This window comes from Littorina saxatilis, linkage group LG13 (assembly GCF_037325665.1).
Source record: "Littorina saxatilis isolate snail1 linkage group LG13, US_GU_Lsax_2.0, whole genome shotgun sequence".
NCBI classification, from domain to species: domain Eukaryota; kingdom Metazoa; phylum Mollusca; class Gastropoda; order Littorinimorpha; family Littorinidae; genus Littorina; species Littorina saxatilis.
In genome coordinates this window covers 24,981,243-24,998,179 of record NC_090257.1, presented here as the reverse complement: position 1 = coordinate 24,998,179, position 16,937 = coordinate 24,981,243, and the positions used below count along the sequence as shown (strand labels likewise).

The window sequence follows — 16,937 nt, the reverse complement described above, 5'->3', positions numbered from 1 at the left end:
GGACACAATATCATCGATGAGATATTTCAACACGTGCTCTCAGCGCGCAGCGCTGAACTCATTTTCGTTTTTGTGTTCATTTCACCATTATAAGTAACTCTTCCTTATCTTCTCCAGTGTTTGGCGTTTATCTCCCTTCCTTCGTGTGGCTTTCCCGTTCAGTTCTAAGTTACTATTACTATTTTTAGAATGTCACTGCGCTGTCCACTGCGCTGTCCACAACGCTTCCCTTGCACCCGTAAGTTGTTCTTACTGTCAAAGTGAAAAGGTCGAATCAATTTATAGCCACGCGAAAAATACACTCTCACCTATCTCTATATATTTATAGATACAGATATGCATATATATATACGGCTTCTCTGTGTGTGTGTGTGTTTGTGTGTGTGTGTGGGCAAAAACCTATGTATTATAGAGTTCTGTTTGTGATGGGGTCTAGCGGCTTTTGTCTGTCTGTATGTTCTCGCATGTGAGAAGCCACAGCAGATAATATAGGGCTAAGATTAATAAGCTCTTAAATTCTCAATCCCGTTTGACAGGACTTCGCCTTTCAAAGGTGATTGTGATGAACCGCCACGCTGTCTGTCTCTGTCGCGCCGTTCACCCCAAATTCCAGTTTCTGAGAGTTACTATTTTTAGAATGTCACTGCGCTGTCCAGAACGCTTCCCTTGCACCCGTAAGTTGTTCTTACTGTCAAAGTGAAAAGGTCGAATCAATTTATAGCCACGCGAAAAATACACTCTCACCTATCTCTATATATTTATAGATATAGATATACATATATATATATATATACGGCTTCTCTGTGTGTGTGTTTGTGTGTGTGTGTGTGGGCAAAAACCTGTGGATTGTAGAGTTCTGTTTGTGATGGGGTCTAGCGGCTTTTGTCTGTCTGTATGTTCTGGCATTTGAGAAGCCACAACAGATAATATAGGGCTAAGAAATAAGCTCTAAAATTCTCAATCCCGTTTGACAGGACTTCGCCTGCAGAGGTGATTGTGATGAACCGCCACGCTGTCTGTCTCTGTCTCGCGATTCACCCCGGCGAAGCCGGGTATTCCTCTAGTACATACATACATACATACATACATACATACACACGCACATACACCACCACCCTCGTCTCTATTCACGGTCTATGTTAAAATATTTAGTCAAAACTTGACTAAATGTAAAAAGGTGAAACAACTCTGCGTGATACTATACGCCCATAAGCAGAGAAGGTGTGTGTGTGTGTGTGTGGGGGGGGGGGTCTCTCCCGCCCAGTTACCACCACCAGATGTTCAGAGTTAAAGGCACAGTGCAGCTCACAGCCTTCGTTTTGCGTTTTCGTTGCAGCTGAGTGCATTTACGGTTCAAAAATCCTCCTATGGTAGTAAAACAAACCCAAAACTACCCAACGACGACATCTGTGAAGCTCGACAGTTTCTTGTTCACGCGAGTGCATAAATTAACCTAGTTATTACGTGGTGTTTGGTCGGAGTTCGATTCAACTGAGTGATTCCGGCCTCCATTTTGTTTTACACAAACTCATGATGACGTCTGACATAGTTTGCTAGTGACGTGTCTTTTTGTGCACGATGTGGTGATCTACCTGACCTAAATTTAGATCCAAAAATAGGCCAAGACCAGCCGGGTCCGAGTACGAAACTAATTCGTAAAATAATCGCAGTTCTTGACTCTTTGGGTGCAAGTCAATGAAACTTGGTAGTTCTTCTAACGGATAGCTGCCTGAGGTATGACTAAATGCCCCAGGGGCTCCGTGCACCTGGATTTGACAAGTTCAGTACCTTTAACTACCAAAAGGCATCTAAAACTATTTGTAAAGAAAAAATAATCGACAGTAGTTTTTTGACATTGTTTCCTGGGGCAAGAATCCGCTCTGGCTTGCATAATACCGTATTTTGAGTTATTCGGAGAGAGAGAGAGAGAGAGAGAGAGAGAGAGAGAGAGAGAGAGAGAGAGAGAGAGAGAGAGAGAGAGAGAGAGAGAGAGAGAGAGGAGGAGGAGAGAGAGAGAGAGAGAGAGAGAGAGAGAGAGAGAGAGAGAGAGAGAGAGAGAGAGAGAGAGAGAGAAAACGAACGAATGAACGATCTGTCTTACTCAAGGATGGAGTCTTACATTTTGTCCCTGCTAAAAACGTATAAAGATGGAGACAATAAAAAGGACGGTCTTAAACCGACACGAGAGAGAGAGAGAGAGAGAGAGAGAGAGAGAGAGAGAGAGAGAGAGAGAGAGAGAGAGAGAGAGAGAGACGGACAGACAGACAGACAGACAGACAGACAGACAGACAGACCGACCGACAGACAGACAACAGACAACAGACAGACAGACAGACAGACAGGCGCACAGACGGACAGACCGAAAGACACAGTCAAAGACAGAGACACAGAGAGAGCTGCCTGCCTGCACGCCTGACAGTCTTTCCGTCAAGCTCTCTCTATTCCATTAAACAGCATTGCTCACGTTAACTACCCTACACACACAAATCTCACCTTCAGCCTCCTGCCTCGCTGTGGCGCGTTGACCATGGCCAGGTACTCAGCGATGCCCTCACGCAGCGGGTACACAAAGTCCTCGCGCAGCAGCCGGAACTGCACGTCAAGGTAGTGGTCCACGCCGGCGTACCCCCCGACCTGTTTGTTCTTGCGGAGAAAGGGCAGCTCGTCCTTGCTTAGGTCCTCCAGCGTGGGGAACACTGAGATCTGCCTGAAGTCGTCGGGAGGGGTGAGAGCGTCCTCGTCAACGATCCCGCCTCGAGCCCGAGTCTGCTTACGTTGAAGGCCTTCTACTGCCGCCTCCTTGGCGATTTCCAGGTCGGCGACTTTCTTGAGGATGTCTTCGGGGAGGAGTGCGCCTCTCAGTCTAGCTTGTTTCTCAGCGACTTCGATAAAAGCGTGCGCCATGACGACTTCGTGGAGATGAGAGGGGAAGAGCATGACGAGTGTTCTTAGGAGGTCCGCGCTGTCGCCGATGATGTAAGGCACGTCCGTTGCCTGCCCCCTCATGCTGGTGATGGTGAGGAAGGTGCCGAGGTTGTGGAGGAACTTGTTCGTCCTCACCAGGTTGAGGATCTCGCCGGTCTGAGCAGGCATCGAGTGGCATTGAGACACTTTGGCCAAAGCGCCCAGTAGCAGTCGCATCATTTCTTGATCTGTCGTCAGCTTCTCCTCGTTCTTTAGCAGTCTGGACAGCCCTTCCTTGCTGTAGGACAAGGCTGCTACCACCTCTGCCGGCTCCCTGGTTCTGAGTTCGCGAAGTCTGGTAAAGGACAGGTTGGCTTCCAGTGGTCTCAGGCCCGCTGGCTGAGGTCTTCGCTGCTGTCTGTTGTTGCCACCACCTTCAGCATTATGCTGTCTCGGTGGACCTCTTCTGACGTCATCGTCTTGTTGTCTCGGGGGACCTCTTCTGTCGTCATCATGTTGTTGTCTCGGTGGACCTCTTCTGTCGTCATGTTGTTGTCTTGGAGGGCCTCTTTGTCTGTCTTTATACCTGGGCCTGGGCGGATCTCTACCTTGTCTGTTCTGGTCACCATCGCCTTGTCGCCCTCTCCTCCAGTCATCGTCTTCCGCGTTAGCTCTGGGACGATGATCCCTGTCACCTTCGTCACCTCTCAAGTTGTGTCTGTTGTCATTTCCATCTCGTCTGTTGGCGTTTTCGTTGTCGCCCCGACGTCTCCAGTTAGCTCTATCGTCGTGAGGTCCTATCCGCTCTCTCCAGTTCCTGTCTTCATCCCCTCTGCCAGGGCCTTGGCCTCCGTTGCCGCTGTCTTTAGTCAGTCTTGGTCTTCTCTCCCAAGCGCCGTGATTTGCAAACAGCATTTCTTGGCGTTCTGGTCGTAAAGCGTTGATTCTACGGCCGCCAGGTGGAGGAAAATCGTCGTCAAACTTCTTTCTGTTTCCTCCAGGCACTCTTTGGGGTGGGACGTATCTCTTCTGTGTTGGCAACAAGGAGTCCAACGTTTCGTCGCCCGATTCGTCCGACGTTGGGCTCGAATCGTCGGCATCTTTTCTGGAGTTGGTGCGAGGTTTTCCAGAGTTATGAGCAGGGTGGTTTCCTCTCCTGGCAGCGGCGGGTTTGGGTTCCTGAGGTTTGACCGGCCTTGAAGCAGATCGTGAGGTCGAGCCAGATTCATACGACTCTTCTGCAATGCCATCATCGATTTTCAGCTCCGACATTCCGATACGACTTTCCTCCACGCTGAAGTCTAGAAACGCTGCGCCAACCCTAGCGGCATGGTCGCTGGCTCCTACTCTTGACAAGCCTGATCTGATGGGTTTGGCTTCCGTTTTGCTGCGTGATTCCTTGGGCAGAAAGTCCTGCAGGTTCAGCTTCTCGTCTCGCTTGGAGTATTGTTGGCCTCTATCGGAGTCGGACAGCTTCGCATGGTGCTTTTCAAACGATCTGATTGGCTGTCCCAGGGCCACGTGATGGGACGATCCAGGAACTTTTGCTTTATTGCCTGACAGGTAATTCTTGAAGCTGTAGTCGACCTGTGACACGGAGCTGGCTGGTGTTTGAGCAGAGCGTGCAGCTGCAGATGGTTGAGTTGAAACTCTGTCTCGAGTGGCAGCTGTGGGCGTTTCAACAACATTCCCTCTGCCTACTTTTGGAGCAACAGCTTCTCGGGTTTTGGGTCGGACATCCGATTCTTTCCGAAGATACGAAGCTACCCTGATGTCTGGTCCTGACACAGAAAGCTGTGCTGACGCTCCGCTGGTCGTCTTCGATCTTTGTTTGGGTTTCGGTGCCTGCGAACTTGCAGCAATCGCACGCGCACCGGAAGAAAGGCGTGCACCTCCTCTGTCGTCACTTCCGTTGCTGCTGTCACTATCAACTGAGTCATCGGAGACTAGTCCTGGCGCCCCGAAACTTTGCTTCGACGACGTTGGCTTGGAAAACCGCGAAGAAAAAGCGGGGAGCGGTTTTGCTGGTTTTGGTTTGGGATGGTCTTTGCGGGGGGTTCTACCCGAGAGGTACGATGCCCTGGGGCCATCAGATTCGTCAGTTGACCCCCACATCTTGACCGTTGACCTTTAAGTGCCTACGGGGGATTTCAGCTGTTGGGGTAAAAAAAATAACACTGACGATTTTAACTGACGATGAAAAAAAGAACGCAAGAAATATTACTCATACAGCAATAACTTTGCAAAATCTGTGTCAATCTTTTTCTCTCACATGATTTATTACCATTTAACTGCATCGTGTAACTACTTTGACCAATCAGACGAGATTTTATACCACATGTTTAAAGGCACAGTGCGCCTCCCGTAAACCATCACAGATACTGTCAGGCTTTTACACACAGTACAAACACCCTTCTATTTGAACGCTCACCAAACGGGAACATCCTAGGTGCCCTACATAAAGAGCGAGCAATTTTCGAAGAATTAATTTTGCGGATTGTCTCAGTAGACAATCGGACCGTGGTGCGTTTTGGCGCGAGACCTAACTTTTAAAATTTAAATAATAAATTGACAGCTTGTTACACAAACATTCTTAGACCATAAAAGAATTCGTTTTTCATCAAGACAAGATCAGTACAATTCGAAGGTTTGAAAGTTTGAAAAAAGAAACGCCCGTAAGCAGGGTCACGCAAGGTCGTGGTTCTCGTAGCAGTCGACGGTTTATGCTTATCGCCAGTTCCTCTGAACAGTCAAAAGCCATCGCGAGAGTTCTTGTGAACCACAGCCGTTTGTTTCGTGCATAGTCAGAGGTACATAATAACGTGCTAAGTTATTGCAGATAAGCTCACAGCGAGTCGCATTCAAATTACTAACTGACGACCGCATTGTGAACAAGGGAAACTGGATCACACAGGTTCACGATGGCTCAGGGGTAAGATAAACCACGCAAAAATACTGAAATTCTTTGAAAATTGCTCGCTCTTTACGGAGGGCACCTACGATGTTCTCAAGCGGTGAGTGTTTAAATGAAAGTGTGTTTGTACTGTATGTAAAAACCTGACAGTATCTGTGATGGTTTACGGGAGGCTTACTATGCCTTTAAACGTAGAGGAGCATAGAATACAAACCAAAACCGAAAGTAGAAGCCGCTACATGCTAAAAACAACCTAAAGGGCTCCGCTCACATAATATGTAAGTTCAGCAGGACCGACGACACACTGCAGATTATCCCAGCCCGCTACACGTTGCATGAAAGCAAAACAGGCCGAGTACTCGTCATAATCCCTATCGCGGCATAAATAGTAGGCAGTGCGTCGTCAGTGTGGCGCTGAAACTGCGCAGGTATACTTCTGCCCATTACAATCATCGTTTACTGCGGACTGTGAGCGCAGGGCAAAAGTCGATACAAGACTTACGTCATTGCAGGGTCTTTTAGACTTGTCGTTGTTAGAAAGTGAAAGTATGGATTTTACTTGCACATCTCGAGTGTGAAAACCTGTCAGGCAATGCTACTCTCACATTAAAGGCACCGTGCGCCTCCCGTAAACCATCACAGATACTGTCAGGCTTTTACACACAGTACAAACACCCTTTCATTTAAACACTCACCGAACGGGAACATCCCAGGTGCCCTACGTAAAGAGCGAGCAATTTTCAAAGAATTAATTCTGCGGATTGTCTCAGAGACAATCGGACCGTGGTGCGTTTTGGCGCTAGACCTAACTTTTAACTGATTTAAATAATAAATTGACAGCTTGTTACACAAACATTCTTAAATCATAAAAGAATTCTTTTTTCATCAAGACAAGATCTGTACAATTCGAAGTTTTGAAAGTTTGAAAAAAGAAACGCTCGGAAGCAGGGTCACGCAAGGTCGTGGTTCTCGTAGCAGACGACGGTTTAAGCTTATCGCCAGTTCCTCTGAACAGACAAAAGCCATCGCGAGAGTTCTTGTGAACCACAGCCGTTTTTTTCGTGCATAGTCAGAGGTACATACTAACGTGCTATTGCAGATAAGCTCACAGCTAGTCGCATTCAAATTACTAACTGACGACTGCATTGTGAAAAAGGGAAACTGGGTCACACGGGTTCACGATGGCTCAGGGGTAAGATAAACCACGCAAAAATAAATTCTTTGAAAATTGCTCGCTCTCAGTTTACGGAGGGCACCTATAGGATATTCTCAAGCGGTGAGTGTTCAAATGAAAGGGTGTTTGTACTGTGTGTAAAAGCCTGACAGTATCTGTGATGGTTTACGGGAGGCTTACTGTGCCTTTAACGTAGTGGGGAGAGCATAGAATACAAACCGAAACCGAAAGTAGAAGCCGCTACATGCTAAAAACAACAGTATCTGTGATGGTTTACGGCCCGGGAGGCTTACTGTGCCTTTAAGGTGTACGTGCTCAAAAGGCGGAAGGGGAGGGGGTGGGGGGGGGGGGGGGGGAATGAGTTTACATTATAAGCATTTGCAAGGAAAGACACATACACAGACAGACAGAGACACATTCGCACACAGATACACGCCGACAGACGATAGACAGACTCACATATACATATACACTTACACACACACACACACACACACACACACACACGGCTCTCTGTCATATTCTCTCAGTTTCTCTCCCTATTCCTCCCCCCCAACCCCACCCCCCTCCCCCTTCGCCCTTTCTCTCTCCATTTAAATGACTCGTTACGATCGATTTTCAGCAGTTCAAAATACATGAGTAAGCAACAGATACAAAAGAAAGAAAAAACTTTGGCAAAGAAAACGAGTGACCGCGTTATGACTTGTACATGTATAGAAGCAAATCAATAGAGTGCCGGTGAGACTGCAGCTTCGTTCAGACAGAGACATAGATATGTGTGTCTCTGGTTCAGAGCACCGAGATAGGTGTGTATGCGTCACCAACACAGCAGGCACGTGAAATAAATAACAGGATACTATGCGTCACCGACACAGCAGGCACGTGAAATAAATAACAGGATACTAGCGGTGTTCAGAAAATAATGTTATCATGGTTTGCATGCGCCGTGGAAGAGGCGTGTTCTTTGCAAGTGAAACGAAAAGTGCACACGCCGATACAGCAATTGTCCCTTGAATGTTTAAAGGTCCAAATCGTCAGAAAACTTTCCAACATGGCGCCTTAGGTGTACTTCCTTAACTGAGGTATTTTCAAACATGCCCTCAAGCCCAGCCAATGTGCACACATTTACACAACTCTGCACAACCATCGCTAAACTCGCGAATCAAAGTCATATTCTCCGCGGCACAGCGGCGAGTCCTCAATGCCATAAACAATTGATTCGATTTGCTTTCAGAACTATTTCCACACACTTCACTGAAATGCACGCATGATTTTACATAGGCCTACACAGTGCAGCTTGATCAAAGGAGAAAATGTACGTTTCCAAACGTATTCATAGCGTGCTATTGCAGCTACACTAGTTGCTGGCAAACAACAAGCTTGTACACTGATGAATGCAGTAACACTGCTATTGCCGGGGCTAAGGTTCATCTGATAAGGAAGTGTTCATGTGTGTTTGTGTGTGTGTATGTGTGTGTGGTATATAGAGGTTACAACATGAGTGGCTTTTGTATATGGCTTGTATTCAGCCAAGCCCCAGCGGTTGAATATCAAGGGACTCACGAGCTTCTGGCTCACACACACACACACACACACGCACAGCCTACACACAGACACACACACACACACAGACACACAGACACACAGACACACACTCACACACACACTCACACACACACACACACACACACACACACACACACACTGACACCGTGGCACACACACATAGATAGACAAACAGAGACTGGGACACTGAGAGGCGAACAATAGTATTATGCACAACCGCTTCATTTCGTGGGATCAAGAACTTATAGCAGTTGTCTAGAAACGAAACTAACATTAAATTCCCCTTTGACCGACCCGCTGTTGCGACTGAATTTGACAATGTGAATCAGAAATCGAAAGTCGATCACACAAAGCTCGCAGAGAATAGTCTGACATTATACCATCAAGGCAATATTATGAAATAAAAAGAATAAAAATGTTCACATACCAGTCCGAAGGTTTGGCTCATGAACACAAAGAGAAAATGAATCTCTCGCACAAAGAGAAGACGGAAAGCGTTTAAACCCTAAACGATCCTGAGTATACTCAGTGCTGCGACCCAGCAGATACAGTAAAGAATCTACACTGACCAAGTTTTGCACAACTCGGTGAATGGTTCAACACTTTCTCATAATGCTTCGACGGAGCGGTCGATAAACAGCATCTACACACAGTTGTTGCGGAATTAGACAGTAGAATCCTCTCTCACTCACAAGTGAAAATAGGCAGAAAACATCGCGGTCTACGTGTACACACGTCAAAACGTCCCCTCGTCAAGAATTAGTTTCATGCGAAACGAAAGACGATTTCGCAGGAAAACCCAGTGGGCTGACTTGTTTCTATAATTAGAACTAGCGGCGTAAGCACAGGGTGTGTGCTCAGTGACAGTGTTGTTGGTAATCAGACAGATTAAACCCTACATCTGCCAGAAAAACTTACATATATGACGTAACGGGATAACTGTTCCAAAAACTGTGTTTTTCATCGTAATTATTAACTTTTGCTTCGTATGAAACAGTATCTTCTCTTTGCTGTAGGCTACACCGAATCAATGTTTAATGACGCACAGTGTCCGCACTGTAAACCTTTTGATGACATTAATATTGTCGTTCACGTTGTGATTTTAATCCGGAAACCGTCATACAAAATTGAGTGTGCTCCAAACATGACCTAATGCCCGTATAACATGTTACTAAAAATAAATCCCACTCATCACGAAAACAAAACTGGATTAATCTGTCAGGCTGGAAGACTTTTAGCGTGTGATAAGATGTGTGTTTAAACTTAAAACCAAAACAGTAAGCCAAACGCGAACATTTGTATTTTGAAAAGTATTGCTGCAATTTTCGTCAATGCTGGATTGGTTCTATATTTGGAACGGGAAAATCCATTCGAATGGAAAATCAAGAAACAAGGGAAGCAACCGTGACACTTAATTTATATTCCTTTTTTTGGGTGGCTCTTTGTGTGTGTGTGTGTGTGTGTGTGTGTGTGTGTGTGTGTGTGTGTGTGTGTGTGTGTGTGTGTGTGTGTGTGTGTGTGTGTGTGTGTGTGAGTGTGTGTATGCGAGTTTTTTTCTATTTGTAACAAGACCATTATTTGATTTATGCCCCGGCAATGAATTTTGTACAGTATTCCACGCATATGGGGAATCGTATTTCACATTTTTATAATATAACGCTGTTTTTGTTATTGTTAGATACGTTAATGTTAATTGGATAACGCTGTTATTATTATCATTAGATAACGCCACATTTGACTCCCTCGTCACAGCTGAAGATATATTTAAAATAGCTTTTGCAAAGCCATTGGACGCGGGAAGGGCACCACGAGTGATTTATAACAATCCACAGAGGAAATTTCAATTACTGTTATGGTTGATTTAAATACATTGTTCCCTACCCCCCCCCCCCCCCTCCCCCACCTCACCCCCTACGTTCTTGCCTAATTTACATTGTTTTTAAAAACAGTGCATAGGCCTAGTTTGTTGCAGAATTAAAAAGTTATAATTAGTTATATGGGTCTGTTGTTCTCTGTCTCCCATAAAAGAACATCGTTTGATTCAAGTTGGTATTCATCATCTCTCAACTCTGTTTCATATCTTACACGTTTTAAAAACAGATGTTTTGTTTTTTGGTCTCCCCATGTCATTGTCTCTTTCTCCCTGACTTCCTTTTTGTTCTTAGTTCAAGTTTCAGGACAATGAACAATGCATGATGTGTGTTTTAGGATGGCACTTTTGACCACAGTGTCGTGGGCTCTGTCCCTACTCCTGATGTGGACAATGAACAATGCATGATGTGTGTTTTAGGATGGCACTTTTGACCACAGTGTCGTGGGCTCTGTCCCTACTCCTGATGTGGACAATGAACAATGCATGATGTGTGTTTTAGGATGGCACTTTTGACCACAGTGTCGTGGGCTCTGTCCCTACTCCTGATGTGGACAATGAACAATGCATGATGTGTGTTTTAGGATGGCACTTTTGACCACAGTGTCGTGGGCTCTGTTCCTACTCCTGATGTGGACAATGAACAATGCATGATGTGTGTTTTAGGATGGCACTTTTCACAACAGTGTCGTGGGCTCTGTTCCTACTCCTGATGTGGACAATGAACAATGCATGATGTGTGTTTCAGGATGGCACTTTTCACCACAGTGTCGTGGGCTCTGTTCCTACTCCTGATGTGGACAATGAACAATGCATGATGTGTGTTTCAGGATGGCACTTTTCACCACAGTGTCGTGGGCTCTGTTCCTACTCCTGATGTGGACAATGAACAATGCATGATGTGTGTTTCAGGATGGCACTTTTCACCACAGTGTCGTGGGCTCTGTTCCTACTCCTGATGTGGACAATGAACAATGCATGATGTGTGGTTTAGGATGGCACTTTTCACCACAATGCTGTGGGCTCTGTCCCTACTCCTGATGTGGACAATGAACAATGCATGATGTGTGTTTTAGGATGGCACTTTTCACAACAGTGTACTTGGGCTCTGTCCCTACTCCCGATGTGGACAATGAACAATGCATGATGTGTGTTTTAGGATGGCACTTTTGACCACAGTGTCGTGGGCTCTGTCCCTACTCCTGATGTGGACAATGAACAATGCATGATGTGTATTTTAGGATGGCACTTTTGACCACAGTGTCGTGGGCTCTGTTCCTACTCCTGATGTGGACAATGAACAATGCATGATGTGTGTTTTAGGATGGCACTTTTCACAACAGTGTCGTGGGCTCTGTTCCTACTCCTGATGTGGACAATGAACAATGCATGATGTGTGTTTCAGGATGGCACTTTTCACCACAGTGTCGTGGGCTCTGTTCCTACTCCTGATGTGGACAATGAACAATGCATGATGTGTGTTTCAGGATGGCACTTTTCACCACAGTGTCGTGGGCTCTGTTCCTACTCCTGATGTGGACAATGAACAATGCATGATGTGTGTTTCAGGATGGCACTTTTCACCACAGTGTCGTGGGCTCTGTTCCTACTCCTGATGTGGACAATGAACAATGCATGATGTGTGGTTTAGGATGGCACTTTTCACCACAATGCTGTGGGCTCTGTCCCTACTCCTGATGTGGACAATGAACAATGCATGATGTGTGTTTTAGGATGGCACTTTTCACAACAGTGTACGTGGGCTCTGTCCCTACTCCCGATGTGGACAATGAACAATGCATGATGTGTGTTTTAGGATGGCACTTTTCACCACAATGCTGTGGGCTCTGTCCCTACTCCTGATGTGGACAATGTCCTGTGAGTCAAGGCTTGTTGTGATCAAGATGAAAAACGTCAGTAACGGCAGACTTGGACAATGTCGAAAGACAAGCTTCAGAACTATCTGTGAAATGTAAGTGCAAAGATGTTTTTCCCGTTTTCCCCCCGTCAGCTTAAAATAGAGCTGCAACATTCTGAGGGGGTATGGTATCCTTGGCATTCGTTGTCATTAATCCAACAAAATAAGGGCACAAATTTGTGGCCCACAAACTGCAAATGTGCCTCACAATTTTCTGGGCTTATTTTTATAAGACACATTTTGGTCTTGTGGGCCACAAACTGTATTTGTGGAGCATAAAATAAGGGGCACAAATTAAGCTTCATAAAAAATAAGGACAAATATTTGTGGGGCTTAAACAGTGTTTTTGCCCCAAAAAATGTTTTGGGCTCTTTTTTTTCCTCCTTATTTTTGACGTTGAGCGTGGTTTTCAGACCTACTGCGTTTCGGTTTTTAGTTAATGGCGGATCGAAGGCGATCTGTTTGGAAAGAATCTCCAATAGGCAATGATGTTTGCTAATGCGAGAGAATTGGGACGGGCGAACCTTTGCATATTAACCAGAGGTAAGTTTCCATGTTTCGTTTCATAACTGAGAGTGGGTTTAAGGGAGTATGTGTTGCAACATGTGTCATTTCGACTCACTCGAGTCACTCCACAGGCGGAAGGTATCGTCCACTGGACTACTACTATCACAGAAAGACTACTCTGTGATAGTAGTAGTCCAGTGGACGATACCTTCTGCCTGTGGTCAGTCCACAGGCGCAAGGTATCGTTCACTGAACTAACACGTAGATAGTTGTCCTGTGCAGGGATTTTCTCATTATTTGAAGAAGAAGATTACCACTACCAGTACCACGTTTTTGCAACCTCTTTTCAAGGTGCATGATCATACTATTTTATAAATTCTTTTTGTTTTTAAAGATTGAGTCTAACTTGAAATACTCAAATAGGTAACCTTCCGAGTGATCGGTTCCCAATTATTTTATTGCAGGTTGGCATCAATCAGAAGAGAGCTAGAGCTAGTATGTTCAACTTCAAGGTCTCCTCTCAGCTGAAAAAGCCAACCGATTGCTGCATGATCTTGAGGCTGTCACTGACAGAAGTAAAATATTTGATGCGACTGCCGCAAACCAGGAGGTAAGAGTAATTAGGCGAGGTTTTATTATGTACAACTGTCAGTGTTATGATGTACAGTGTGTTTTTTCCTTCCCCTCCCTCACATTCTCAAGTTCTGGTCAGAATAACTCATATGGAGACCTGTGTGTGTGTGTGACTGTGAGCAAGGCAGAGAGTGTTTTCATTTTATTGTGCCCCACAAATTTGTGGGCTTATTTGTTGGATTAATGACATCGAATGCCAAGGATAGTATGGGTTTGTTCTGAATGATTGATATCGTCTGTGGAAGGTTGAGGCAGGTATGTTTCTAACAGTATGACACATAGTTTTCCCCTGTACTTTTCTTGTAATATTTTTTTAAAAATATTATTAAACTCAGGTATTTTCGTTTTTTAGTTACTGATTTGTTTATCCAGTTTTTTTTAATTTTTTTTACACTGGTCAAAATAAAACTATAACAAGGAAATTCACAGAACCACGAAATGATTTGCCTGGTTTCTCTCTGACACTTTATTTATTAAAGCAATAATCTGTTGACTAATACATTGATTTATTTAATAATTGACTGATTGCTTTATATTCAAATGAACTTTTAAGATATTCTAACTTTATGTGTACAACTCAGTTTACGCTGAGCATTTTTAATTCATTGCAAGTTTAATAACGGAAAGGGGAGACGAGAGAGGGTATACAAGGAAGATAGTTAGTGTGTGTGTGTGTGTGTGTGTGTGTGTGTGTGTGTGTGTGTGTGTGTGTGTGTGTGTGTGTGTGTGTGTGTGTGTGGACGAGCCTGCGTGCTTGTGCATGTGTAAATGTTGGTGCCTGTACCCACGAGTGGAATTTTAAACTGTTAGTGATTGAGATGTTATTTATGTTTCAAACCGCCTGACACTGCGAGGCAATTTTTTTTTTTTTTATAAGGACATTAAAATCGTTGAGTCTTTGAGTCCCCAAATCCCACAGCCCCCCTCACAAACACACACACACTCCCCCCCCCCCCCACACACACACCACACACACTGACGAGTCTACGACTATCAACCCCCAGGTGACAACCTGGTCATCCATAGTGGTTACCCGTTCAGCACGTGGGACAGGGACCAGGACTCAGACAGCAACCGCAACTGTGCACAGCAACACCGCGGCGCCTGGTGGCACCACAACTGTGCACAGCAATACCGTGGCGCCTGGTGGCACCGCAACTGTGCACAGCAATACCGCGGCGCCTGGTGGCACCACAACTGTGCACAGCAATACCGTGGCGCCTGGTGGCACCACAACTGTGCACAGCAATACCGCGGCGCCTGGTGGCACCACAACTGTGCACAGCAATACCGTGGCGCCTGGTGGCACCGCAACTGTGCACAGCAATACCGCGGCGCCTGGTGGCACCACAACTGTGCACAGCAATACAGTGGCGCCTGGTGGCACCGCAACTGTGCACAGCAACACCGCGGCGCCTGGTGGCACCACAACTGTGCACAGCAATACCGTGGCGCCTGGTGGCACCGCAACTGTGCACAGCAATACCGCGGCGCCTGGTGGCACCGCAACTGTGCACAGCAATACCGCGGCGCCTGGTGGCACCGCAACTGTGCACAGCAACACCGCGGCGCCTGGTGGCACCACAACTGTGCACAGCAACACCGCGGCGCCTGGTGGCACCGCAACTGTGCACAGCAACACCGCGGCGCCTGATGGCACCGCTACTTCTACAGAGACGAGTTGCCCAGAGCGGTTCGCCACGGGTCGCCCGCAGTGCGAATGACAGAAAGCCGTTTCTTAGGGCAGTGCAGGAAAGCGCTCGCGAAGCACTCGGCGAGCGGCTTTGGTATATATGCTCGTCCACCGCGCGCTGCGTAATCCAAGATGGCGGCGGTGTTTACACTGCGATGCCGTGTAGCGTGTTGCGATCTTCTCGGCGTGGTTTTCGACGTAACCCGAGCGATCCACCGCTTTTTAAGGTTCAGGGACTACCCCAGCTAAATTTCCCATCATAACCACGTTCTCTCTGACGATTTCACTGACCGAATCGTCTAATAGTTTAAGAAGTACAACCTTTTTCATATCTCGCAGCAATCGTGCTTTCTTCGTCGCCTTCGTGAAGCGATTTGCCTCGTTGTGAGCCCGTTGCATAGACCAATCCAAAGCGACTTTTCTCTGAGCGGGCTATTGTGATTCTGAGCAACGCATGGCTGGTCCAGTCTGAACGGAGACTACATGGCCAACAGCAGTGAGCCGGACCAACGACCCAGGCAGCATGGCAGTACCGGCGCGATGGCGGCAAATGCTGGCTCATTTGCGGCAACCATCGGCAATCGCTTTCCTCAGTCGGCTCGCGGTCGGCTCGGTGCCGAATACCGCAATAACGCTTGACCGCGAGGGCTCCGATGGTTCTCTTTTAGAGGGGACTCGTTCTCTTTCAAATTTAGCGAGATGAAGGTTAGGGTGTACGCGGTGCGAGAAAGAGAAGAGGACGCCACCTTACTTTTCTGAACTTGGATTTCGACCCCTACCATGGTCTATTGAGTGCTGGATCAACAAACAAAGTCCAATCATTCTGAATGTAACACGTACACTTTGAAAGCAAACTGAACCAGGTTTGGCCATCTTTGTTTCAAGTGCGTTTCATGAAATAAAATATGGCGGCAAAATACAAATTATTTTGTTTGTTCTATCTTTTGCTGGAGAGGATGCATTACAACGAAAAATCCACACACAAGTAGAGTCCCACACATGCGCCCACACGCTCGCAAACACACACACACACACACACACACACACACACACACACACACACACATACATACACACACACACACACACACACACACACACACACACACACACACACACACACACACAACGAGGTGAATATGACTGTTTAACTTTACGAAATATATGATAGCTATATGCAACAATACAGCATTTATACATTATCTCCTATCATTGCATATACAACATCAGTGAAAATTGTTTCACTTTGCTATTGTGCAAATATACCAGATGAACTCGAAATTTGAATAAGAAATTAAGTTTCCATGATGCTAAAATGTTATCTGATAGTCAGGACTGTGCCAAGATTTGTTTTAACAAAATGTATGTCATTGATTGTAAAATAAGGTCGTCACTGTACATGTTTCTCCTCCCCTTTCTTTCACCAGCAGAAATGATGTCATCAAACATTTGAATCGAACAAATGAAACACAATCTGACGAGTGGTTAACTATTCAAATAATTGCCAATACGTGTAAAGAATAAAAAAACGCTGGCGCTGGACCCGAGTACTCTTAAGACTGGCTCGCTCCCCCAGTATGAAAGTTTTTGTCTTGTGCACGTGGATTTAAAAAAAAAAATATTTATTTTACACAATTAAACAAATTATTAGAGTAAAATAAAACATTAAAACGTTCATAATAAACAATGGTAAACAAGAATTAAAAACAAAAAACAAAAAAAAATTTGACCGCCCATGCCGGGAATCGAACCCGGATC

The 16,937-nt window shown here is 45.8% G+C and overlaps 2 protein-coding genes across 2 annotated transcripts in view; both read right to left on the bottom strand.

Moving 5' to 3' along the window:
• Window positions 1–9,366, bottom strand: part of LOC138945349 (NFX1-type zinc finger-containing protein 1-like) — a 60,692-nt gene extending 51,326 nt beyond the window's left edge. The window contains exons 1-2 of the mRNA XM_070316777.1: window positions 8,986–9,366; window positions 2,494–5,058 (exon numbers count right to left, since the gene is read on the bottom strand). Coding sequence (XP_070172878.1) covers window positions 2,494–5,019 — 2,526 coding nt within the window. The 5' untranslated portion in view covers window positions 5,020–5,058; window positions 8,986–9,366. The remainder of the gene's footprint in view (window positions 1–2,493; window positions 5,059–8,985) is intronic.
• A 6,946-nt stretch (window positions 9,367–16,312) lies between these two features.
• LOC138945348 (low-density lipoprotein receptor-related protein 5-like) overlaps window positions 16,313–16,937 on the bottom strand; it is a 24,306-nt gene continuing 23,681 nt past the window's right edge. The window contains exon 13 of the mRNA XM_070316775.1: window positions 16,313–16,937. This exon is cut by the window's right edge and continues 4,281 nt beyond it. The gene's annotated coding sequence lies outside the window, so the exon portion shown is untranslated.